Source organism: Gallinula chloropus, assembly GCF_964237585.1.
Source record: "Gallinula chloropus genome assembly, chromosome: 2".
Classification (NCBI taxonomy): Eukaryota; Metazoa; Chordata; class Aves; order Gruiformes; family Rallidae; genus Gallinula; species Gallinula chloropus.
Genome location: NC_140086.1, coordinates 121,067,476 through 121,094,844, shown reverse-complemented (window position 1 = coordinate 121,094,844; position 27,369 = coordinate 121,067,476). Strand labels below are relative to the sequence as shown.

General features: G+C 40.1%; 1 protein-coding gene across 1 annotated transcript in view; it reads left to right on the top strand.

Annotated features, from left to right (window-relative positions):
* LOC311205849 (uncharacterized protein) overlaps positions 1–27,369 on the top strand; it is a 220,432-nt gene that overhangs the window by 98,437 nt on the left and 94,626 nt on the right. Inside the window, exon 2 of the mRNA XM_084280361.1 lies at positions 7,038–7,106. Within this exon, the coding sequence (XP_084136487.1) occupies positions 7,038–7,106 (69 nt within the window). The remainder of the gene's footprint in view (positions 1–7,037; positions 7,107–27,369) is intronic.

The following is a 27,369-nucleotide window of genomic DNA, read 5'->3' as shown; positions in this document are numbered from 1 at the left end:
CTCTAATAGCAGTTTGTATGTGGTTTAAAGATATGCTTTGAAATTTTAAATACATTCATTATTACTTTCCACAATCAAACAGGATACATGAGGTCATGAAGCAAAGTATTTTTGTTTAACACAAAACTTGTGGTTGGTAATTGGGAAGAGTTTCTGAAGAGAGGGTATTTTCATCCCTGGCTTTGTCCAGGAATTATTTACATTCCAGGGTGCCAAAATATCTATATTAAATTGGTGAACAGGAGTGGACAAAGAGAAAAAAAGAGAGGGAATCACAGTGTCATGAGAAGTCCTACACCATGCTTCAGAGCTCATGTCAAATTGCTAAACTGTGAAGAATCCACTGTTGGTGTAATAGGTGAATTTTACTACTTTTGGCAATTTCACCTCAAAAAATATGAGTCACTGCGTTGAGGACCCAGGGTAGACAGTGGATGTAAAATGCAAGTGAGTACTTTGAGTGAGTGCCCAAGTTCCTATATAAATGCATTTGCTTCATCAAAACCCAAACCCACAGTTTCAGAGAGATTGACTCCTCTGGTTGACAGCTCAGTCAATATTCCTCCTCTGTCTCTTCCTGTCATAACATTGATTTCTGTAAGCTAGAGGAAGTAATCCCTGATGACATTATGCAACATTCTTAAGGAAAGTTTGTTTTCCCACTGTGTGCTTTTTAATACACAATTTAGAAATGTATTTCATTTACAACTTACAAACTTTCCCTCTCACGGTTCTGCTACATTTTACATCCTGACCGCTGCGTCCAAATCTGCTGCTTTTTTAATGCTTTCTTCTTGATTTTGCACTTTTATGGGACAGCATACTCAACAATTCTCCTGCATCATCTCATCACTGCAAAACACATTGACATATGCTGTTGGCTCAGCTGCCAAGCTAGCTGAGGAATGTATCATGCGCCCTTTGCGTGGAAGAGAAGTCCGTACCGTCATGCCACGTACCGTCATTCCACTCCTGTCAACACTACTGCGTTTCATGTTGTGTCCTGACTCCATGATCGGCATTGTTCATCATCGAGTGGTAAAAACTGCTGCATAGCTGTAATGAAATAAGGTTCCTGTGATTAATCTAATTATCAACCTTTTCTGTCTTCATTTTTCTGACACCCTCCGCCCCCCCCCCCCCCCCAAAATCCATCTCCCTGGAATTTCATAGTGTTAGCCTCAGTAGAAAACAGGTATTTTGCCAGGGATTTCTGGAGGATTTTTAACTGTGAGTGAGGAATAAGAACCTGAAAATTAATTTTACTTGTGTGTGTGGTATTGAAGAAGCCATGGATCTTGAGAGCGTTTGCAGTTTTGTCTTATGTCCAGAGTGGCAGTAGCTGTGGATTTCCAGCATAGTATTGTTATTATTGAAAAATGGGATGAGGTTTCACAGGGAGCAAGGAGTCGTGTGTATTTGTGGCACAGGAGTGAAAATGGCTTCATGGGTGAGCGGCACATCTGTAATGACAGGGCTTCAGTGGGGTTTGTCTCCCCATGAAGCCAGGTGTGATACCAGATTGGAAGCACAGAGAGACCCTTTCCACGGAGCCGACTCCTCTGATCCTTTGAGATGACGTTTGTGAGGAAGAGGCTGTGCAGGATTTAGTATCATTAAGTGTGCGAGGTCTTACCCCACACAGAGAATCAACAAGGCTTAAGAGTGTCTGGAGCCAGACCAGAGGCAGGGATGGATTATTATGTAGGCACGAAGACTATGTTGTTTCAGGAGATATTACTGGTTTAGATTCAAACTCTGTAATTCCTGTAAGCACTATTTTTGATCAGATAGCATCAGAGAAGTTGTCACCTTTTCTATTTAAGTTGCATATAGAAATTAATAACTTGTCATTTTCTATATGGCATTGTGGTGCAATAAGCTCAATAAATAAAATGAAATAAAACTCAATGCTTAAAAAAAATAACCCTGCCCCTGCCAATGGACTTCACCCACTATTTGTTTCTGAAGAGTCATATAGGACATTATAGCCCTTTATAGTATGAAAGTTTAAAACTTTATTTTCACTCGTGTTTCTCTTCATAAATTCCTGATGTAAGATAAGATAAACAAGTGAACTCAAAAGCCTGTATCTATCAGTAAGCAGTGACTGAATGCTGTTTCTTTTTAACTTAACATCACTGATTCCTCTTTGCAAAAGCCACAGCTACACAAAGCTTCATTAAAAAATAAAAAGAAAGCAAACTGCAGAGGAAAAATTTCAGTGTCTTAACATCTTACAATGTTGTCAGAGGTCACTATTACTTTATTCAGCAAATTATTTTTTGAATTTAAGGAAAAAAAAGGGAAATTCTGTAGCAAATAATTTTTAAAAGTAATCTAGATATTGGAAAGGGGAAAATATATCCTGAGTTTGCTATCAGCCTTTGCATAAACAGTTGGACGCTATACTCTTTAAACAAGCTACCTCTCCAGTAAAAATGATGAGCAAGATACCTTCTGGATGCCAGTAAGATTTTAGGCCAGGAAATTGAAAAGCCCAAGAACTGTTAGCATGACATGTATATTATGTAACTAGAAGTGTGTTCTCAGAGAACTAGAGGTAAAGGGTAAGTAGTTTTTTTCTCAGAAAAAAAAAAGTTTGGTTTGGTATGAGTAAATGTTAGTGTTATCTTCCATTTACTTTCACATTATATTTTCTCTGTTTATAATTAAAAAACTTTTCTCCCTTTTTTGCCCAGCCAAAAAAGTTTGACTAATTCTTTAAAGTCAAGACAGTCCGTCACGTCTTTACCAGTGAGCGGCATTTGAAAGATTAACAGTTTGTAGGAGTGCACAAGGTAGTTCAAAAGTACCCCAATTAAATAGCAAATTTACTACCATAATAACCCTTTAAACCCTAGAAGAGGACAAATTACCTAGGTCCCTTGGTAGGCAGGAGAACAAGGAGTGTGGGCAGATTTAATTTCACCTAACATTAGCCATCCAAAGTTAGATGTCTCAATTAAACTGGCTGCTTAGCCTCTCTCTCTCTGCTCAGTGGATGGAAAGAGACAGGTACATCCAGACAGTAATTCATCCCATCTTAAGATAGCTTTCCAAGCCAATAGGATGAAATTCCATGCCCACCAGGAAGCTTTGTAAGTTTATTTGGCTGTAGAACAAGCTATAAACTTTGACTTTGTTATCCTCCTTTTATATATATATACACTTCTTTTTTTGCATTTAGAGATATTTACAGAGTAACACTTGTAACTTCCTCTACACCCTGCTTCTCTTTCCCAATTTTGAAGTGTGGCCTTACAGTGAAGCTGTCCTTGATGGAATGGGAAACTATTTACGGGCTGTGTAGAGTCTTGGCTTGTATTGTCTACAGCCTTAACCAAAGTATGAAATCATAACATACCTTCTTATGAGCTCTCCTGTTGAGCCCTACTCAGATTTCCATATATAAGATTTTTTTGTTTGTTTCAATGTATCTGCTGTGTTCAATAGTTGGAATCTTCTGAGGAAACAGTTTTCCTGCGAACAGCATCTTTGCAAATACACTACATCACTTGCTCATCTTTTACCTGTTCTACTTTGTTGCTATGAAAAGTATTTTTTTCCTGCTCTCACTAAGATTTGGAGACAACCTGGTGTTTCATCAACATCCCTCACTTCCAGGCTTTGGTCCAGCCATGTGCTTGGGGCAGTGGTATACAGATCATTAGCTTTCCTCTCTTCTTTTTCCCCACAACTTCCAGCTCAGATGCTAAAACCCCCATATTTGATTGGCAGTTCTATTACCTTCAGAAGTACAGACTGGTTTGAAAATTGTTTGAGCCTTTTAAGGTTTTCAGCAGAAGTTCATTGGTCTTCTGAAGTGACTGGTGGTCAGCATCTGCTGTGTGAGTTTAACCTCTCTTCACAGGTGGGGGAAAAGGGGAGGAGGGGCAAGGCCATAAGGAACAGCTTGGTCAAGCAGGTAATTAGAACAGTCAGTCCTAATTAGTTTTTAATAGTTGGGGGAGTGGTGGTGGTTTTGTACCTACATATGGCTGAGAGACAGCTGGTAGGGAGTAGAAATGAGCTGGGATAGTAGGGGGCTGGGTTAAAAAGAAAAAAAAAAAAGAAGGCTATGAGTGTTTCAATTTTTGGGAGAGTTGTTTGGTTTAAGTGCTATGGATGATGCTGTCAGGGAGGTCTACAACACTAGAGAAAGGGTTTATGTGGAGGGCTTGTGCTCAAGTGCTAATTGTGCTGTGCGGAGAGTCCTTTAATGTTCTTTGTGTGTGCTCCTTTCTCAAATGGGAGAGTGATGAGGCAGGTGATTCTAATTGAGGAAAGAGATGTGGCTGAAGGGGCTAAGTACAGCCCAGTTTCTCCTTAGTAAAATACCTAGTGAAAATGCTATACCTTGAGGTCTTCTTTGTGGTGTGAGCTGTGTGCAAAAGCTGTTTGTCTAGCTTGTGGTCTTGATATAAGGTAAGTGTTCAGTGTCTACTGATTGCAGTGAAATAGGGGTGAGAATGTGTGTATGTTGGAGTTTGGTCATGGTGTTTCTTTTAAGCTGCCTGCCTCAAATATTTTAACTGCTAAGCCAAGCAGAGGGTGTGGTCTAGCCTGTTTTTTTCCCTGTTGCCCCTTAGAACTTGGAGAGAAGCTCAGATGGAACTATTTTCCAGAGTTCTCAAAGTCTTACCTAAGTGATCAGTTCAAGAAGCTCCTATGTGAGCAGTGTAAGCCTTTGCTGTATAATCTAGTGTTTGATTGCCTTGAGATGCCTGATGACGCAAGTGATCCTGATCATTAATCTGTGAATGGAGGGGGGGGGGAAATAAAAGCCTGAGGGACAGGGAAAAATAAATGCTGATATTAGACCTTATACTGCTATTTTTTTACAATTTTTAAGTACCTACCTCTTAATCCAGTTGAAAGATGGAGGTTGGCTTCCAAGTGCTTTTGAGGCTCTGGTCCTTTCTTGTTTGTAAAGTTGGACAAAAAAAGATCCAGCCTCCGTCTTTAGAGATACTTGCTGGCTGCCTGGCCTCAAAAGGGACTTCTTGTGTTTCTCTGATATTGCTGTAGTTTTTCTCTGTGGGATATTTTTCTTTGGGATGTCCTTGAAACTGATGTGGAAGAATTCAAAAGAGCATAGAGGAAAATGTACCTACTAAAGGTAATGAGCATTAGAGTAAGTAATGTAACCAAAGACTGCTGCTTATATGTTTAGACAGGAAGAATATACAGTTTTTATCAGACAATATTAAAAGCAGACATACATTATACAGATATAGATCAAGAAAGGCGTGTGATGCTTGTGGAAAAGCATCTTGCAGGAAAGAACTTGCAGAAGTTTCCAGAAAAACTCTAGTTATCTTGTTATTTGTAGATTGACCACTCTTTCTTCTGAAGCAGATTGTTTTCATAAAGTTTTATAGATCTGGAATCAACATTGTGTGTGGCTTGTGTTCTGAAGTTTCTGTCCAAAGAAAGCATGATTCTGCTGCATGGCATATCTGTGTATTAGAAAATGTCTAGCCTTCTAAGGGTGTCTATTAGAAGCTAAACGCACTAAACCGTAAGGCTAATAATTAAATTTGTAAAATAAAAAGGTAATAATTGAATTTGTAAAATAACTGCTTTGTTTTATTGCTAGACTAACACAAAAGCACGATTACAGCAGTGGCTGTTTCTCATTAATGGGAATGACATACATGTTCTAAAGCTGCTTTTGAAAAAGCAAGGATGTATAAGCCTGAGTGGTTACAACTGGCATAGAAATCTGCTATATCCACAGGTGCTAAAAGCCGTAAGTTATTTTCATACTTACAAAGCATATACTACATTGTGGTATAAATCTTACACATCTTGTCTTGCAATTTTTTAGTATGACTTATGTGGTTCATATATGAATCTATTCCCCTATTGCCGTTCTCCTGGTAACACGACGTTCTGATGAATTAGTATCTCGTGCCTGGAAACCTCTTTGAGCTCAGTTCTCATGAGTAGGTAACTCAAATCTACCTGATTTTCCTGATACAGTTAGCCTTGTTGTTCTGAGATTACTGTAATGTCTGAGCTTAAAACAATATAGTAGTGAAATACTTGCAAGATATTTGGTTCTTGACTGTGGTGTGTGGCATTTTAGGGTTTTTTTTAAGCATCAAATTCACATAAGTGAGCAGTGGACTTGGAGGAGCTCTGTGTTGAGCTAGGTTCTAGTCTAGACTAGGAGTAAATGGCATAGAAATTCATGGTATGAAATAATTTTGAGACCAGGGGTAATATATCTGAACATAATTTGTGGTCTTCTACTAGATGTCATATTGTATTGATTCTTCTGCAATATCAGAGGCAGTCTCTGTATGTGACACACATGATGTGGATATGAAAGTCCACGGTCTGGTCTTTTATCTTAGTGCTTCAGAAAACAAATATAGGGAAGTTGGTGAAAGAAGCATGGGAATAAGACATAAAGACTGTGGGGTTTCTTTCTTCAAAAATATGTTTGTAAATAGCTAATATTTTCTACTGTCTATTCTAAAAATATCCAAGTTTGATTTTTTGAGTAAGGTGAAGTGATTAAAAAATAACAGCTTTGCTTTATTATCTATGACTGAAGAACAAGTTCTGTAAAACTAGTATGAAGTAGAGAATGAAACAGCACTATGAGTTAGGGAAAAATACTTCTCAGAATGAGGAAGCAAACTCCTTTAATAATGCTTGTCTGGAATAAATGTGAAAACAGAACACACTTGCTTGATCTGAGTGAATTACCTAGCTGCAAGGTAGTGCTTTGCTGCCTCAGTTTAGGTTAAGGCTCATCATTTGAAGTGACAATCTTGGTCACATACGGAAGTTGAGGTGAAAATTTAGGTTCTGAGGTTCAAGGATGAATGGAGCATTGGTAGCAGATTTGGCAAGCTGTTGTCTTTGATTTTAATGGTACTGTACTATATGTATGGTTTCTTGAGGGCTTTGGTTTGGGTTTTTTACTATGGGAATTTATGTCCTTGAGATTTTTTGAAGCTGACTGTGTGTATGATGGAAATGTTGGTGAATATTTGACCGATCTTTCTTTTATTTTACAGAGAACTACAACCAACAAGACTTCTGGTGCTCCTTCCTACAGCAGATGGTCCAGTTCACAGCCCCATCAGGTAATATGCCCTTGTCAAAAAGGATATGGAGCTCAGGTTGATACGTGCTTCTTAAAATGACTTTGTGAGGGGATCTGAGAGTGTTACCTACCTGCGCTAGCTCGCCCCATGCTGATTTCTGAGGTTGTTGCAGGATACTCTGGCAAAGGGTTGCATGCAATTGGTGCTCATGGAGGGGCTTGTACAACTGTGACTCCTGTAATCCAGTGGTATGGTACATCTCTGGTTTGTCAGGGGTGGTTATCATGGCTGGCTCCCCCTATCCTTTGCACTTAGTCACTTAAGATAGCAATATATGGTCATGTTCTCCCATGTTACCCCCTCAATGTTTTTTTTTTAATATTACATAAAACAACAAAGTTTTCAAGTGCTTATAATGACCCAAAACTCTTGGGAAAACTTATAAAGCCAGACTGAAGCTGGAAAGCTGTTCATTGATAGCTCAATGATTTCTAAATAGCAATTTGTATTTTACTTAGGGTTTCTGTTCCTTTATCAGAAATAGAAGACTTTTTTTTTTGGATATAGACTAGGACATGGTTTGCTTTGAAATCAAATAACAATGTATTTAAACTAAAGCTACGTCCTCTTTAGAAACTCAAGGGTTTGTTCAGTATTGATTGCAATAACATTGCTTTCCCCCAACTTCTCCCTTTGGTTCTTTCTGATTTTGTTTCACTTTCTCTTAAAAAAAAAAAATCCAAAACCCACCCCAACCCCCCCCAAACAACCAAAACCAACAATACTTTCCCTACCCAACAGTAATAAAAAATCAAGTTATCCTGATGAGCAAAAACTTAAATCCTTCATCTGACTTGCTGTTTTGTTTTGGGGTTTTTTTATGAATGGCATGAATACACTGAGGGGATTTGTATTTGAATTAAAATGAGAAAAAAAGTGGCTGAAAGTTCCATGGGCTAAGTACCTACCATTCTTCCAGTCTTAATAGTTCTCTGTTCAAAGTATTTTAAGTCTTGCGCCTCCTCTCCATATGAAAGTATGTTCTTTTTCTTGGTTAGATTTCTGTGTTTTCTTTTACTTTTTTCAACCTGGAGTTCTCACTGTTGGGGAGAAGGGGGTAAAAATTATATATGTAGGTAGAAGGTTAGTTCTTTCAGTGGCTATTGCTTGCTCCATCCTAGGGGATCAGACTGAGCAAGGAAAATTTTGTGGAGTGCCATTACTATGTACAAGGTTGAAGCAGCAATGACTGTTTCCTTCTTTCTGTGTGTCTGCAGTTGCATGTTAATAGGAGACACATTCTTTCCTAAGTCAGGAGGTGATCATCCTAACAAATCATATGAAATGCACTTTGTACTCAACACACTTGATTTCCTGTTTGAGGAGGGAGGGGAAGATAAGTATGTGATAAAGATTGTTCTTAGTGTTACAACCCTGTCAAACCCTTAGCAGAGTTGAAGGACTAACTCCAGGAATGTTGTTTGAATGTGTCTAGACCATGAAGCATCTGCAGGAAAAAATGTTGTACTGCATTAAAGCATGCCTGTGGTAGTGTTCTTCCACCTATGTTGTACCCCACATGTTTTAATCTCATCTTTCTTTGTCACTTACACTCTAATATTTTTTTTTTTAAATCCTTGTTTATTGTGAGCTTTTGTCTTCTGTGTCTTGGGTTTAATAAGCTTATTAACTTGCCTCACGGATATTACACACACCGGAACCGACTGTGAGGATGTATAGCCCATGCCACGGTTCAGTTTGGGATGCCTGAATACTGCTGTGCGCTCTCAGGACCTGAGAGTGGCAAAATATTTGTATTGGTTCAGAGATTTGTATTCAGCTTTGCAACTTACCAGCATCTATATATAGTTTATTTAAAACATTTTTTTTTTTTTGAAGATGGCTTTCCAGGAAAGAAAAAGATTAAAGTTCAAAATCATATTGTCTGCATTTTCTTCAGTCTCATGCAGTGAACCCAGTGAAGGCTTTTGCACATACATCTTACAAGAATCTACACAGAAACCTAATACAACTACATGGCTGAGGCCTTTGATGCATCTAAGAAATGTTAAAAGTTAAATTGATTTCCTCCTTCCCTCCCCCAAGTTTTCTTTTTTCATTTCCTCTATCTGTGTGAAGTTTGAAGGTCCATTGGGTGAGAGATTTGAAAGGGTTCTGCAGGTGGGGTCAATGAGTCACTGAAAATAACACATTTTTTTCACTGACGTAGTTTGCTTTGTGCTACTCAGACATGCTTAAATTTTGAGGAATAAGCTGAAGCATGTTTATCTCAAATATGGTATCTGGAAAAGGTTCCTATTAACTCATTGCTCTCATGCTGAGGACACGTGGAATTTGTGTGCTCAGGCTTTTTTTTGTGATGTGAAGCTCTTCAGAGAATGCTTTTTTTTCTTTTTTTCCCCTGCCCCTTGAGCCTGGGAAAGTGTCTTGTTGCAGGGGAGGTGTCTTTAAAACTTGATTAAGAGGTTCCTTCTGAGTGCCCTGGGAAAGAGGCATTACTATCTGTTTCAAACTAGCTTTTTTCAGGCACTCCACTTTCTCAATGTCAGAATAAGAAGCCAATAGACTAAAAGGTTGATCTTTTTTGGAGCCAAGGAATTAATCTATTTAATTAAAGGATTGGGGGATGGGTAGTGAAGCCAAAAGAATGCTCGACTTCTGAAATGGCACCTGCAGAGCTGTGTTGAACCTTCTTGCTTTCAAATGCACTAAACTGGCTTGAGGGATAGAATCGAGGAGAAGACACAAACTGATGTTTAGGAGCTGAAATTGCCTGTGCAATTCTTGGCTAGTGGCATCACTTGATGTGTGAAGAAGTCTCCAGTAATTTTGTGAGAAGCTCTGAAGTGAACTTAGTCTTTCTGTGGTACTCTGAAGACTGCGTGCTCCCTGAAGTACAACTGGCTCTTACTGCTGATGAAAATGAAGGAGGAAGTGGCACTTTATCAGGCACGATGATGTAGCTGATTTCTAACATGATGCTGCTTTTGCTGAGTGCGATGGCAGCCAAGGCAGAGTGTCTTATAGTGATGGCATGCCCGTGTATAGGACAGTCTGTTTCTCATTAGGAATTGTAGGTATATGGGCAGGGTGGGACATAAGACACTTAGTATTGCAGCTCAGCTGTCCCTAGAAGCAGCTTTAACATTAATAATTCAATTAGTACTTAGTTCTCAAGTCATTACTAGCAATAAGAACTATTGGTGTGGTATAATCAATAGAGATGTAGAAATGAGGGAAAATAATTCGATTTTTTTTTTTCCTTTAAAAAAAGTTCATAATGAGTTTTCCTTCTTGGGGGAGGATTCCTCACACTTTCCCCCTGCCCCCTTGTGGGGTCCCACTCAGAGGACACAGTCCTTCATGAACTTATCCAATGTGAGTCTTTTCCCATGGGGGCTTCAGTTCTTCACAAACTGTCCCAGGGTGGCAGACCTTCAGGAACTGACTGCTCCAGCACAGTCCCCCATGGGATCACAAGTTCTCCAGCAAACCTGCTGAGGCGTGGACCCCTCTCTCTCTGGGCTACAGGTCCTGCAAGGAGACTGCTCCAGCACAGACTTTCCATGGGGTCACAGAGTCCTTCATATGTTTCCACCTGTTCTAGCTTGGGGTCCTCCGTGGGCTGCAGGTAGAATCTTTACTCCCCATCATCTCCCATAGGCTTCAGGGGTACAACCTGTTTCACCATGGTCTTCTGCTCCTCCTTCACTGACCTTGGTATCTGCAAAGTTTCTTTCATCTTCTCACTCCTTTCTCTGGCAGCAAAAATCTGCTGCATGAGGGTGTTTTTCCTTCTTAAATTTATCACAGAGGTGCTGCCACCATTGCTGATTGTCTTGGCCTTTTTCAGCAGTGGGTCCATCCTTGAGCTGGCTGGTATTGGCTTTGTTGGAACTCCTGCAGCTCCTCCCTCCCTACTCCCTGTAAAACCTTGCCATGCAAAACCACAGCACTGGGATATGGAGAAGACTGAGGTACTCAATTTTTTTTGCCTCAGTCTTTACCTGTAAGGGCTCTAGTCACACTGCCCGAGTAGCAGAAGGCAAAGGCATGAAATGGGAGAATGAAGAACAACCCACTGGAAATTAAGATCAGGTTTGAGACCGTCTAAGGGAACCTGAAGGTACATAAGTCCATGGGACCTGATGAGTTGTGTCCATGGGACCTGAGGAACTGCTGGGTGGAGTGACTAAGCCACTCTATCATGTCTGAGAAGACTCAGTAGTCTGGTGAGTGAAGGTCCCACTGGTTAGCAAAGGGGAAACATATACCCCACTTTTAAAAAGAAAAGACCTGGGGAACTACTACCTCTGTGCCCGGAAAGATGATGGAACAGATCCTTCTGGAACTATGCTAAGGCTTGTGGAAAGTATAGAGGTCAACATGGCTTCACAAAGGGTAAATTGTGCCTAATAAATTTAGTAGCATTCTATGGTGGGGTTACAGCACTGATGGATAAAGGAAGAATGATACACAAGATCTAACTGCACATGTGCAAAACACTTGATGCTGTCCTGCATGATAACCTTGTGTCTAAACTGGGAAACGTGGATCTGATGGATAGACCACTTGTTGAGTTGGCTGGACAGTCACACTCAGAGTTGTCATCAGTGGCCAAGGTGAGACCAGTGATGAGTAGTGTTCCACAGGGGTTGATACTGGGACCAGTACTGTTTGTTGGAGACATGGATGGTGGGAGTGCAACCTCAGCATGTTTGCTGCTGACACCAAGCTCTGTGATGCAGTTGACATGCTGGAAGGAAGGGATTCTTCCAGATGAACTTTGAGATGTGGGCCCGTACAAACCACAACTGAGAACTCCTCTGTCTCAACTTCATACCATTTCCTTGGGTAACATGATCTGGTGGAGAGTGTCCTTGTCCATGGCAGAGGTCTTGGAACTGGATGACCTTTAACGTCCCTCCCAACTATTTTATGATACCATGCCTCTGAACAACTGTGAAATAGGCTGTCTTTTTTTTCTTACTTGTGCACACTAAAGAGTTGGTCAAGTCAGAGCATTCATTTGGTTCCTGCAGTTGGCTGGTGACTTTGTGACAGTATTCCAGATCTCTTGCACAAGAATTGTTAGCAGGAGTATTTTTAGGGATGCTTAGACTGTATTACTTTCTAGAAATATATGAATGCAAATTTTATGTTAGGTGCTAAATGAGCCTGCAGAATAACCGGTGTCTTAAATGCCATTAAAAATAATACAGAACACTTCAGCATCTTCTCCTCTCCATATCTATTAAAAAGACATTAGCTTATGAGCTAATGAAGTAAAAATGTGGAGAGTGAAATGGTGTCCAATGGCCCACAGGACAGAAAGATTCTCAGCTAAACTTCCATAATTCTCCTCTATCTGGCTCCACCACTGCTGGCTTTCTTGTGTTGGCAACACAAACTTCTTGCTTTCTCACTGATAGTAGAGCTTTGTCCTTTGCCAAACTTGATGTTGATGCCTTAAGTAAGGTCAGAATACGTGGGGGTTTTCTTCAATATCTTGTTCTTTGAACACAGAGATATATACTATATTTTAGTACTCAGTGATTAGTGGTTTTCTTAGAGGAATCAGAACAGACGTTCAGTGTTGGATTTAAGTTTTAAATAGGCCAAACTCTTCTACCGCTCCACTTGGTAGCTTATTGTACAGCTTCTTCATGATTGAGATGATAGAAATACCAGTCAAGAAGACAGAAGCTAGGAAGGGTGGGATTCCAGTTTTACTGTGGCAGATGTGTGGTTGAATTCCAGGTCAAATTTCAGTATATGTAACTTAGCTCTTGTTTGCTCCCTGGTGTGTGTGTGTGAGACCCTGCTTTCCCTTTCCCTGATTTTTGTCCTTCTGTTCTTGTTGATGTGTTGGGCCAGTAACATGTTGATAAGCAGATGATTATACATAACTGTCAGTTCAGTGGTCTTTCACAATACAGGAGGTCAAAACCTACCTTGTGATCGATCATTCAGTGTGGGAGTAGATGATTTATTTAATTTTAAGAAGCCATTTCAGATATAGCTGCTGGTAGTATTTGGGATTCTTGCAGCCTGCTTCTATCCAAATTAAGAGACATGGAGGTGCAATCACTTGTTAGAGCAGGAGGTGGGTAATAGTGAATTTCCTTCTTGGCATCTGGTATGTAACCTGAACGTAAAAGTTATTAGAGCACTTTGTAGCAATGGCTGGGGTGATCTGTTCCTGTGAAGTGACGTTTAAACTAGGAGATACTTATTTCTAAACACCATAGATTTTTGAATTCAGCCATCTTGAATCGTCTTTGAGTTGGTTCCATTTAGTACCTCAAGTCTGACTAGGAAAAAAAGTCAGTATTGAGAAAGTCACTGTCTCCCTGATGACTCAGCCATTTGCCTTTCTGCTGAGCACTGCAAACTGTGGCAGTAAACTTTAGGTTAAGTGCCTGTCCACTAGAAAATGTACTGAGAACACCGACAATTTTCCCAGAAGCCACTGAACAGCTGTCAGATGGCAACAGCGTTCCTTCACTGTTGACCTAGGTTTGAGCTGTACCAGTCTGCTCATCTAAATGAGTGACTTAGTCCAACTACTAGGGTTAAACCTTATTATAAAGGTCAAATGAGAGCTGGCAACTTTCCAAAAATAGGCCAGACAACCCAAGCTACAGAAATATGTTACTGTCTCCCGGCACTTGGCGTATAACCAAAAAGCTGTAGCAAAATTCAGTGGGCTTAATCAGAGTTAATGAGGGAAATTTGTCAGTTCTGCGATAAATTGAGGATAAAATCCCTAAATACCTCCTTCCCATAATACATCTTTTCAGAACTATACATACCCCTACTCCATACATCATCATAGTTGTACAACATTTGAACTTGGTTGTCATTGCACTTTGATCCTAGTTACATTTATTTGAAAATCATCTTTGGATAAGCACATGGAATGACATCAAATATAGAATTAAAAAAACCCTGATTTCTTAACTTTGTCATATTGTCAAAGGGATTCACTGAATTTCAACAAGCCTCTGTTAGGCTTACCTTAGATAATTCATTAATCTTGAATTTGAGATGGAGGCAGTACCTTGCAGAAGCAAGTTTAACTACTGAAATACTCATTGCAAGGCATGATAACATGATTATTAAACTGCTAAGTTCACTGAAGAATTGGAAAACATCAGATATCTGTGGTCAGTACTCCAAGTTTGCTGCTGCTCTTCCATCCATAGTGTATCCCATGTTATGCATGTTGTAGTTTTGTGGGATTTGTCTGTTGTTAATAAAGCCTGACACAGTAGGTAGCCAGGTACAACCCTGGCTAATCGTATTGTTTTTCTTGTGTGTCTCACCTCTCATAGCACTTGCTCATCTCCTCAGTTAGATGTTGCTCATTTCTTCCAGTCAACTGGAAACCTGATGTTACAGGCTCTGTTTGACTCCAAAGTTTGATGATTCTTCAGTAAAATCTGTGGGCCGTTGCTTCTAGCATGATGGTTTTGGTAAGCCATCGTAAGGGAAGATTGAACCTGGCATCTGCTTTTTAAAGCAATGTGAATCTACAACCTGAGCTGACAAACCTAACCTCACCAAGGTCATTGGTGAGGGCAGAGCAGCCCTGTTAATCTCTCTGACCGCTATGTGAGTAATGAGAGTGTGGCACGCTGGGCTGGCTACCCAGTGAAATGCATAGATACAGCAAGATGTGTAAGCTATTTTTGTTGTATGAAGATAACTCAGCCAAATGAGGCTCGGGAGCTGCTGTATCTGTTGCCAAGCAAAGTACAACATAAACTTAGCTTTGAAAAGCGAAGGAGTTTTTAAGCAAAATAAGAAGGAAAGAACTCAGAAAGGAAACTGCTTCAGTGGCAGAATGAGTAAATGTACACAGTGTTACTCAAAGGTTTCTCATCTCAGTAAGTTACCTGTTATGTTGGTAAAACTACCAAGTGGCCTGCTGAACTGAATGTGTCGCTGTCCCCTACGTTGCAAGCAGGATGAGACCCTGTGCCTGGACGGAGGCAATAGCAGTAGATAAAGCCTAACTCTGTTCTTACTCTTTCTCTTGCTGTTTGTGGAGAAACATCTTGTATCTGATAGCCTTCATCTTGTGGTACAATGCTAGCAGTTGTGTTTTTAGAAAGAAACTAAAATGGTTGTGATAGGTCTGTTGTGGTTGTACTTGGCACACAGCTGTTTGCTCACTCCCCTGCATCCATTGGGATGTGGGAGAGAATTGAGAAGAAAAAGGTAAAACTCATGGGTTGAGATAAAGACAGCTTAAGGAAGACAACAGTAATAATACAAGAATATACAGAGTAGGTGATGCACGATTTGATTACTCAGTGCCTGAAGCCAATGGTCAGGTAGTTGCTGAAATGTGCTGTCTCTTGGCCCTCTGCCCAGTTATATACAGAGCATGACATCATAGAGTATAGAATATCCCTTTGCCCAACCTGGGTCAGCTGTCCTGGCTGCGCCCCCTTCTTGGACGCTCCCCTGCCTTCTTGCTGGCAAGCTGGTATGAGAAGCTAAAAAGGCCTTGACTGCTTGGCAAAAATTAAACCATCAGTGTGTTACCAGCATTATTCTTACCCTGAATCCAAACCACAGTGCTGTACCCTCTGCTAGGAAGAAAATTAACTCAATCCCAGCTGAAACCAGGGCAGTCTAGTATTGCAATACTTGCAAGTCTGAATTCACAGAGTTGGAGGGGTTGGAAGAGACTTTCATAGATCATCAAGTCCAACCCCCCTGCCAAAGCAGGTTCCCTAGAATAGGTCACACAGGTAGGTTTACAAACGGGTCTTGAATATCTGCAGAGAAGGAGACTCCACAGCCTCCCTGGAGGTTGGAGCCTGTCCCAGGGCTCTGTCACCCTCACTGTGAAGAAGTTCTCTCTCATATTGGTGTGGAACTTCCTATGCTCCAACTTGAAGCCATTGCCCCCTGAAGAGTGCATGCTGTACAGAAGTTGATCTAGGTCAACTAGTTGACCTAAGTCTTGGTGAACTGCTTATGTTAAATTTCTTAAGCCCTTTTCATCTAATATATTGTTACAACAATTTAAAATCCAGGTACTCCTTTGTCTAATTGGCCTGATCAATGATTTCTTCCTGCCCGTCCCAAGTTTCCTACACATGTACTGTATCAACAACGACCTGATTATTCAAAGATTAGAACTTTCTCCTGATTATGGTATTTCAACCTGAAAATTAAGGTCTAATGATTGTCTTAGAAGAGTGTTCTCATGTTTCCAGACAGTATTCTTCTACAAGTGTGAGGGGTAAATATAATGGGTTTCCGTTCTCACCATTACTCACAGGTCCCATTGGTATTATGCTGCACTTGCAAGTTGAGGTTCAAAAGATTCCTTGTATAGCCTGGCTAATGTTAAAACCTGCATGTAGGGAAAGAAGCTTTTGTCCAAAAAAATGTTTCTAAACAGCTGCTATGTTGGGGTTTTTTTCTAGACCGGCTAACTTTTTTTTACTCTATTCACTTGTTACATAATTATTTTTGATGACAAATACCAAATGAGTGTATTATATTAAGCGTTTGGTCACTGTGCTCAAGTTTGTGTAGAGAAGTGCGTGCTGGGGATGAGGGGGAAGTAACAGCCTTTGTGATGACTTCCATAGACATGAAACACTTCCAAAAAAATGTCTTTCAGCTGCACTTATTTTGTCACTCTGAACGTTTGTTTTCTTTTTCTAGAAGGAGAATTTTGTAGGACTTTAAAAGCCTCAAACCAATAGGCTTTTACTAATTTTAAACCAATAAAGTAAAAATTTTCCATGTGTCACATCTCGCATTGTCCCTGAAAGCTGCCCTATCTCTTTTGGAAACATCACTTCAAAACTGCAGAAAGTCAATTTGAGAAATTGCAGAATGTTCCTCCCATAATTCTCTTGCCTGTTTTTCTTAGTGAAAAGAACTTATTGAATGCTGACTGCTCCCTATAATTTGACTTATCTTGACCAAATTCGGTGAAGAAAGGGAAGGGTGCGAGTTTGGTAATGCCACGCTGAAGGAAAGCATGAGATCACACTTCACTAGCCATTCGTTAATTCGTGGGGTGGAATGATGTTATGGATTTCCTAATAATGGGGCAAAAGACTCAGTAGTTGGTGTCTGTGTCTTTTCAAGAATGAGGCTAAACTTTCTTTCCTGTGCAGATTTTCTGGTTAAGGGATGAGCTCACCCCTGAGTTTAAGGAATAATTCAATTAAAGTCAATCAGATGCAAGACGCGTACATTCACTATCGGGCTTAATTAGTTTTGTTGTTCACACAGCTACACAGTTGAATTCTAACAAAATTCTATACTGGATTGATTGAATTCAAAACTCTTTAAATCTGTGAGTCTTTTAAGGAAGCTATCTCCTTACTGCATCTAGCAACATTATTCCTGGCTTTTCTCAAGGTTCAGATCTTGTCAGATAAAATTCAGATAATATTGTTTGAAGTAGCACGTAATCTTACAGTGGGGTCTTTCTATTACACTGTCTGTAATATCCCTGATGTGTACATGTTCACTAATAGCAAAGATTGACAAAGGATTTTACACGCGAACATCTTGCCTCATGTTCTATTAAATGTGTCATTTGATATCTTCTATTGTAGTCTTCTTGGTTTTGACTTTGCTATGACATCTTAAAAGAAAAAGAAGCTGGCAGCAGATGATGTTTTAGCACTTGTCAGCAATTCATCATGAATCTTTAGATTTAATTGTTCTTGGAATGAACAGTTCATAGGGATTTTCAAAAATTTTTTTCCCCCTATATTCTGTTTTCTGGTTAATGCAGTCAGTTTGATGCAAAAGATAATTAGTATGACAAGTTGCAGCCTACATGCATACTACTGTGTTCCCCCGGCTTTCTTCAGTGTTGTGATGTTTTTAAAGATGGGAAGATAGGTGGGAGCAAAAGAGTTGAAGTTATTTTTAGGAGACTTTTGCCTCCCCTGTCCTATTACTTAGAAGTAACAGATGGATTCTGTTCTTTGTCATTCTCATCTTTCATGCTTCTGAAGCCTTAAACCTGAAAAGGAAATGCAACCAAGAGACTATTGCTGGATCCACCATCAGCTGCACTACAAAGGGGTTGATGATTTGCCAGAGCAAACATTAGCTGAGGGGTAGGGCTTAACTTCCAGAGGAGAAACAGCTGGCATTGAGGTGTGTCATGTCTGGGGTTGGGAACATGTCTAGGGAAGATGATCAGACATGGGCTGATGGCATGTAACTGTTTCTTTACATTTCTAAATGAGGTTCTGACAAAATGTTCTCTGAAACCTTTCACCTTTCCTATCTTTTACATGAAAGAGAACAAATCTAGCTGATGGATGTTTTAATAATCTAAGGGCTGATCATTCTGCTTGATAATTAACCACTGAAATCTGAAAGAAACAATTGGTCGATCAACAAAAACAGATCTGCAGGCTGCACTTGGGGGAATGGCTGAAAAAAACTAATTTGGCTGTAACAGTAGGTTATGCTTTAATGAGAAACTACAAGGCATTTTGCTGCAACTGTCATGGCAACTTTGGAGCTTCTTTCTGTAGTCTAGTTTAAAATGTATTTACCCAGTAGCAATGAAATTGTGATCTATGTGTGAATCATGAAAGCTGGAGATGGTAAATACTTCTGGAACGTGTGGACCAGTTCCTCAACAGATACAATTCAGTTTAAGTTATAGTCAGAGAACAGATACTCTCTGTCTTCAAAGTAATTTTATTTGTCCTAGGTGGTTTTCTGAGTGTGGCCTGTTTTTAGAGTCTCTTTGTCTACCCTGGGAGCTGGTCCTGACTAAGAATCTTTCATTGATTAGGCATCTTGGTATTTCACTTTTACTTCAGCAGCTTGTGAGCTCTGCTGTCTACTACACAGCTCTATGCAACCTTGAGTAGTCATTGAACACTAGTAAAATTCAGTTATCAGGATGTTTGCTAGTCTAAATGTTTCAGGATACAGATTAGTTGCCTAATGAGTTAAGATCTTGATTGTGTATTCCTTTTTTTGTTCAGTAAGGCTGTCTTGGTCTTTGTAATCAAACTGTACTTCATGGGAAATGACACCTCTTTTTTGCCATTCTGTATTAGTGGTGAATCAGTTACTAGTTAACTTCTGCCATGTAATGTTGAAGAAAGTAAGTGAAACTTTTAGATCAGCAATTGAATTCAATGTGAAGATCAGGGTGATGTTTCTCTCAGTGTATCTAGCAATTCAATGGCCTTCTGATGACCAGCTTTAGACTTAGAAGGAAATTCTTTAAGAATTTCTTGATGAGTTCCTAGCAAAAACTACCTAGCTTTCCCAAATTCACCCAAGTTTGCATTACTCCATCCAAAGTTTGGTATCCTACCGAAGAATTTTGTTTCCAAGGTCCATGATGATTATCTTTAGAAGCCTGCAGTTCTGCCACATCTGATAGAGCCACCATCACCCTATCTATGAAGCAGGCTATCAGCTTTGACTGGAATTATTTTAATAAGCACCAATGCTTCACACATTTGGGTGGTGGAATTGTAAAGAAGCCAAGGTTCTACAAGTAACTTACAGTAATACCTCAAGGTTGACTGATATTAGAGCCCGGGACCCTAATTCCATTCTAAATGAGATACTCAGCTCTTCTAAGAAAGAAGCTGAAATAGGGATAATGTAGGCAAAGAGTTGGATAATGCAATTTTGTATAATCTTGGTTTAGATTCTGTCAGAAATCCACTGTATTTCTTGTTTCAGCTGTAGTAGATGTGAGAGATAATTATTAATATGGCAAGAGAAAAATGTGTGCAAGAGTATAAACTTCATTAAACCTTCAGAAATGAAGGAAAAGCCACAGGCAAGCTATTGAAAAGGCTGAAGGAGTGAAAACAGAAATTGTGTAGGCTTCAGTAGAAACATAAAATCGTGATCAAAAATATAAGAAGAACTTGAGTCCAAGAAAATGAGCAGCTTTGTTGGTTTCTTTTGCTGTTAAGTGTGAATGGTGCTCAAATGGGGAAAGCATCCAAACTGCGATGACTGAGTGACAGTGCCTTGATGGCTGAGATTAATTTGAACTCATCTTCATGCACAGGTTAAATTGCAAATTTTAATTGCATAGTTGCAAAATTAAGAAGGGAAAGCTAAAATATTATGTGCAGGTTGCCTACATACCTATCCAAAACTTGTGGAGGAAAACAATCTGTCACAGTATGATAAAGTGGCTTAGGTTTAAGGCACACAGACTTTCTTTTCATGGTTTACATTTGTGGGCAATGAAAACAGTAAGCAAAATTATGCTGTGTGCCTCCTCCAAAACCATGGCTGTCTGTAAGTGTGTGTGTGTGTGTGTGTGTGTGTAAAATTGCTAATCCTCCCAGTGAGTTTTAGATGGGTCTCCAAAGACTAGACAAAATTCTAAGCCTTTTAGGACAACTGAGCTCTATTGTCTCCTGCAGTACAGTGCTTGCTTATCCTGCTAAAGATCAAGCTCTGCTTGTATCCATCTAATAGGAATATATTGAATCTTGCATGGAGTGCGAGCAGGACTTTGATCAATATTGCACGCACTTTATTTGAGGACCTACAGCAGAGGCCCTACACTTAGAAAAACAATTGAAGTAGGTCTTGGGAACACTTGACAGAATACATAAACAGATGATGTTATGGTCTCAGTGGAAATCTAGCTGTATTGAACTGAAAATATACCATACAAGGAGAAAATTGAAGAATACTTAGTCCTTGTAGCAGGACACCCTATGCAGTAGGCCAGCAAACTCTGTTTGGATTCCTTTAGAACGTAATACTACAACAAAACTATCTGTACATGTAGTAACTCTCCCGATACTACCCTGCAAACTTCTGGAGGCGGAGTTTCTCTGTGCTAATAAGCAAAGCGTGCTAAGGATATCCAAGAGTATGAATTGGCCAGAAGAGTTGCAGGAGTTCATGAGGTCTTGGGCTTCTTTGGGGGAATGTGTGAATTCTAGGGTTAGTTTACAGTTTGTCCCCAAGCTTCAATCACTTGTGTTCCCTGTTCTCCTGTGCAACAGGGCAATGCTAGCATCAAATTGCTACATATTGACAAACTGTGGGTTGTGAAGCATTATCTGAGCTGGATGTCATCTGATGTTTGTTTGTATGACTTTCTACATGTTGATTTTTATCTAGGAATGTTGTGCCAAAACACATTTTGGAAAAGCTACTATGGAAAATTAAGTGAAAATAACATTAAGTTCTGATTTAGGCCAACATAAACAGCCAGTTTGGAATGAAAGGCTTTCCATGCCCTTTGGCTGCTTGTTTTCAGTTCTAGTAACCAGGCCCAAGTCTTTCTTACAGTACAATAGTCTGGCATTCTTTGACTTCAGTCTGTTATTCAAATAGCTAAATTGCATTCTGAAGTAGATACTTATCTTAAGCGTTGCGCTTTTTAAAATCCAGAGCCTTCACCTAACTTCTCTTTAGTCTTGTTTCTTCTATGATGTCATTTCTCAAATGTAGGATCTGAGAAGCTTTATCGTTACTAGGCGATAGCGGCTGTACCAACCTTTGCAGCACAAGTACTGGTATGAAATCCAGCCCATAATAAAGGCTGTGAAACTGTTGATATAGCTGCATTAAGAAGTATGAGAAATAAATGATGAAAGGCCGTATGTTTTGACTGGTGTGGGAAGCGTCCATGAACTGGAGTGTTCTTATGTCACAGCTAAGTGGTTACTTTGTGCCAGAACCGTTTCAGTGTTCCTTATGTTTAAAGTTGCAGTGATTGATTTTTTTGTCTTCAGTGAGAGAGCTTTTATTGACGGACTAATTTTTTTAATTCCTTATGTGCTTTACCCCATTACCATATAGAAACATTTGTAGAATAAACGTTGAGTCTTTCAATCTCACTCCTGTATTACTGTTAATGTGATCTTTCTCAAGAACCACTCCATTTTGCTCCCTGAGTACAATAAAACTAGTGCTACTGATTGGGCTTGCTAAAGAGCCAGAGGTAAAGCCAGACTTCCAACTCCAGTTCATACACTGTCACTTATCTTGGAGATGTTGAATATGTTGCTAATCTTCCAGAGAGGTGCTCAAACTTTCCACCAGCAAGGAAACTTGTTAAGAATTCTTCTGCAATTTAGAAGGGAAAGGGGAATCTTCTGAGGGAAGGTGAGCATCTGCCTGAACTTCATATAGGAACTGGCCAAACCTTAGTTAAAAGTGGTGTGGGTCCTGCAGCGTATTTGGGTTTCAAAATCAAAAGTCTAGCTGGAGTCCCTCACTGAAGGAGGAAAGGTTCTTCTGTGGATTAAAGAGATGTTGAAATTATAGGAAAATTATCTTTTTTCATGGTAGTGGGAAGTTGCTGTTGGGATGCAGTTTGAATTGATTCTTATGCCTATGATCAGTACAGTCCTAAATGATCTGAAAAAGTGGAGTAATGGTGAGGTGATACAGTCCTAGAAAATTAAAAGTGCTAGAGCAGACATTGTGGCTCAACCCAGTAGGCACCTACACCAGCTGTGCACTCACAATCGCTCACTGTCCCCCCACAAAGGGATGGGGGAGAGAACTGAAGAGAAAAAGGTAAAACTCATGAAGGTAAAGACAGTTTAATAGGACAGAAAAAGAAGAGTATAATGATAAAAGACTCTACAAAATGAGTGGTGCACAGTGTAATTGCTCACCACCCAGAGCTGATGCTCTGATAGTTTGAGCTGTGCTGCCTTTTGGTCCTCCCCCCATTTATATACAGATCATGATGCCATATGGTATGGAATATCCCTTTGCCCAACCTGAGCTGGCTGTGTCCCCTCCCAGATTCTTGGGTGCCCCCCACCCACCCCCCCCCCCACCCCTTCCTGTTAGCAGCTTGGTGTGAGATGCTGAAAAGTCCTTGATTGCTTGGCAACAACTAAAATAGTGTGTTATCAACATTGTTCTCATCCTAAATCCAAACCACTGCGCTATACTGGCGGATAGGAAAAAATTAATACTGTCCTGGCTGAAACCAGGACAGCAAAGTACTCTGAAAATTCAATTGCAGTGAAGAAAATTTAAGGGGGTTTGGATTATAAGTAAGGTGTATAGGCTCTCATTGTTTTGAAAAAAAAAAAGAACCCTAACCCCAACAAATAGATATTCCACCTCTGATTCTCTGTTTCTCGGGAGCCTGCAAAGGAGTGATCAGGCAATCTGGTACAGAACTAAAGGAAGACAGTTCTCATGGAACAGAAGTAACACAGAGGGCTTGCTGCCATGCAGCACTGTGGATGCAGAAAGTCTGGATTGGTTCAACACTATTAAACAAGACCTGACAAAAAAGTCTATTGAGGTTTTTTCAACATAATGATGCGTATCTAACATGTGGCTCTGAAAGCTGCTGATTTAGTAGGGATCAGAAGACAGGATTACCCTCTCTGGAGTGGCCCCACTCCAGGCTTGTATCTTTTGCTGAAGCAATCACTACTTTTCAGCGCTGGAGGAGTAGGGGATCCACTTGAACTTTATTCTGAATTGTTACAGCTGTTCTGTTACTTAAATGCATGTTGTGTGATACAAAGAATAACTCACTTCTGGGATATAACTTTCACATGTAGGGCAGGCCAGCCCTTCCTGCCTCTGCTGCAGTGTGACAACAATCCATCACTGTGGCATATTGCATTTGTGTCAATATAGGGAAAAGAGAAGTGAGCATTGCACAGATCAAGTCTCAAGCAACTTAAAGCTTTCCACATCAAAGCCCCCAATTCCCACAGAATAGTTATGAAGGATAAGTGAGGTAGAGTCAGCATTCAGAAAGTGCTGGAGGACTTGGGGCTCAGGTTGCTAAAGCCTCCGGATGAGTACTGGGATGCTGCTCAGCTTTGTTTTCCCTGGAGCCGGTGCCTGCAGAGATTTGCTAAACAGTCACAAACTCAGGAAGAAAGGGAGAACACTATAAGCCTTCCAGTGAGTATTTCCTCGCTGCTTTTTGTCCTGCAACTTCTTGTGGTTTCTCACTCAGTTAAAAAATTAACTGTAAGCTGCTTTCTGATGATTTTATAGGAGAGCCAACTCTCCTGTGTTTTCCAGAGCTGACGTGCTTGCAGCTGAATCAGCTCTCGAGGGAGGCTCATTCCCGTGTCTGCCACAAGGAGGCAGAAGCATTAAATCTTAAAATATATTCTTAAACCGAGTCCTTGATACGTATCTTGGTTTATTAAAACCGTGGAGTATCCCTAGCTGCTTCCGATGCATAGAGAAGATTGGGGAGGAGGGAGTTTTGCAGAGGAGAATCCAAAGCATCGGCCAAGTTTGTGCATACTAGGGTTTTACTTGCTGTTTTGACAAGGGGTGAAAAGTTGCTATAAAAACATATTGGCAAAAATTAAAGCAAACACATTGCCACCCTCAGCACCAGTCCCATGAGAGTGTTCCACCCGTTGCATTTCATAGTTTTCACTTTTGGTTGCTTTACATTTCTAAAGGCAACTCTGAAGCCCGGATCAGTGACAGTGACACATTAACATTGCAGTAATTGTATTTTCAAACATGCCTGGCTTCCTGTTCAGCTAATATGTTGCTTACTCAGCTGTTTGCAGTAATTTAGAATCGCAGCATGGCATGTTCTTGTTTCTGGGCTACCTTCTTGGTGAGGATGTGGTCTGATTGCACTGTGATAATTCTCTTAGAGGAAAGCTGTAGAGAATTCTAAAAAGCGCGAGTGGTTTAATTGAGTCTGATCCCTGCACGGCGCTGCTGAATGCGAATGAAATCCCACTTGCATCCTGGTGAACAGAGTACTGAAAGCTGGATGGTGGTTTATTGTATATGCTTTTTATGCTTGGTAGTGGACATGAAAGAAATGGAGAAAGGGAGGCAAAATTCAAAGTGAAAACTGGTATTTTGTCCTTAGCGTGGCCTGCTTTGCTTAAGTATCAAAGCACATATGTCGGAAAGGTCACTCTGTTATCTGAAACAACTGTGGCTCGATACATACCTGGGCATAATGGAATTTGTTTAAGTACATGGCATCATCTGTAATATCAGATACCCTAGCTGTTACCATCTCTGTTAGACGTCGTCTAGCTGATTACAAATACAGATTCTATACTGCGGGCTTTATAGCGCTAATCTCTGTTAATGTAAGTAAGCCCATGTCTTGAAATCCATTTAAAAGAGAAATTTCTTCCTGGCTAAGAATGTATGTGTAAAGAAAACCTCTTTTGCCTGTAAAGGGATGTTGCAGTCTATTGTATAAAGATGTATTATAGGTTTAAATTACAGATTATGACACTTCAAAGGTGCTTTCTGATATTCTCGCAGCAATCAGGCATTCAGACACAGTGTTCCTGTGGCTTAGTGGTTTCCAACTAAAAAAGGGAAGGAAAAAGGCATTTGATATCAGATCTGCATCTCTGTAAAGCAGCACGTTGTTTCGCTGTCATCCTGTATGCAACCACAAATGCATATTGCTGGGAGCAGGCTCGCGGTCCCGCTGCTGCTGCTGCAGTGCACGAGCGGAGTAGCGGAGATCATGGAATGCAGTGTGCTCTGCTCCATGGGGCTTGTAACCCCTGCCTTTATGTTTCAGCAGCATACTGAGGGCATGTCTTTACACAGCCCAAGGCTTGAATTTGGGATCGCATCATCCAGCTTCTGCTCTAATTAGTTAAGTACACTGGACATTTTCAGTCCTTAATTAATATCCAGTGAGACTGCATACAAGGTGGTAGAAAAAGCATCAATATCCTTATGTTCTTTCTTAGGTACTGTATATATCAAGGGGTGATTATGCATATGTCTAAACAAGGAGATTTCTGGTTTTGTTTCAAGTTATGTAGAAGCTTTGGATTGAAAATTATCATACACTTCTAGTAAAATAGCTTCAATAAAGTCTAGTTTCAGAGCTAAAATGATTTTTCTCTTCTCACCTTCTCAGATCAAATGCAGCACTTTTCTTTTCCCCCCAACCCAATTGTTTTCATTTTATGAATTGTTAACTGCTAAAAGGGAAATAGCTGATAGCCATAACAGTTTAACATTCAGGCTTGCTTATTTACTTTTGCTTTGCACTTTCTCATGCTTTCATCAAGTGCTTCCAGGAAAAAAAAATAACCTATGCTATGTGTTATTCTGCCATAGGCCTTACATATTGGTAAACTTGTCTCCTGTGAGAGATCTGTCAGACACATGATGAGGACCAGAAGATAAATGCTTTATATACATAAACTATTTAACATCCTGATACAACCAGTAAGGTCTACATTGTCCTATTAATGCAAGTAATCACTTCACCTTTTTAACAACTGACCTTTCCTCGGCTGTATTTCAGAAGGTTGTTCTTGTGCACCTCAACACTGTGCAAACGGTTGTGCATGTTTTGCAGATGGCAGAGCGTGTGTCTTGCTGTCACACAGTCGCTGCTTCTGACGTCACAGTGTTGTATCAGCCTCTTCATTTAAGAGTGGCCTGCTACACGATTTCTTTCTCACCTTGAATGGCCATAACAGCTTTAACTGCTATTCAGTTTTGCCTTTTGACTGACTTCTGTGTTATGGAAATGATGTGTACTGTGCCTGACTTCCCATTTCCAGGTAAATCACACAAAGACAAGGCAGCCTAGTTTACTGTAATGATACTTCATGTCTTCAGATATTGTGTCTGAGCAAGTGGTCCATTGCCTTGATTACAGTGGTCACTGAGGTAATGTCTGGTAGGTCTTTTTTTTTTTTTTTTGGAGTTCTCACGTGTCTAGATAATAATCTGTGATAATGATGCTACTATGGGCTTTTTGTAGTGAGATGGGGGATTCCTACTATGCCTGAAAATACGCTGCCTGTTTCAGCACTGCTGCAGCCTATTGCTTAACCTGGATGTCCCAATTCACATCACAGCTCTGCATCGGGTCTCAAACAGCCATGGCACTGCTGGGGGATGCTCTCTATCTTCAGAGTCTCCAAAGAAATGTTTCTGTTTCAGAGCAACTCCCACGTACTTCTGAGAAAGTTTTTTAAAAGTACTCTGCAGTATGCTGCTGAAGTGTTTTGTCTTGCTGTGTGGAGCACTGAAGTGTTTTTCAAATCACCTTGAGAGTTAAAATGTTGTTGAGTGTCAAGTTTTTTCTGCCATGTCAGACTATGCAAGTGGAATCAATACAAATTTTGCCTTCTATATTTCTTTTAATATTTTTTTCCCCTAGCTGTTACCTTGAATGGTCTGAAACTGATTTGGTTTAACAGTTCATGGTCTTGTTCACATGCTCTGCTTTCCTGTTACAAGACTGTCTTGCAGAAGGTAGCAATATATCCCTTAATTATTTTCTTCCATGTAATTGGTCTAGCAGTGA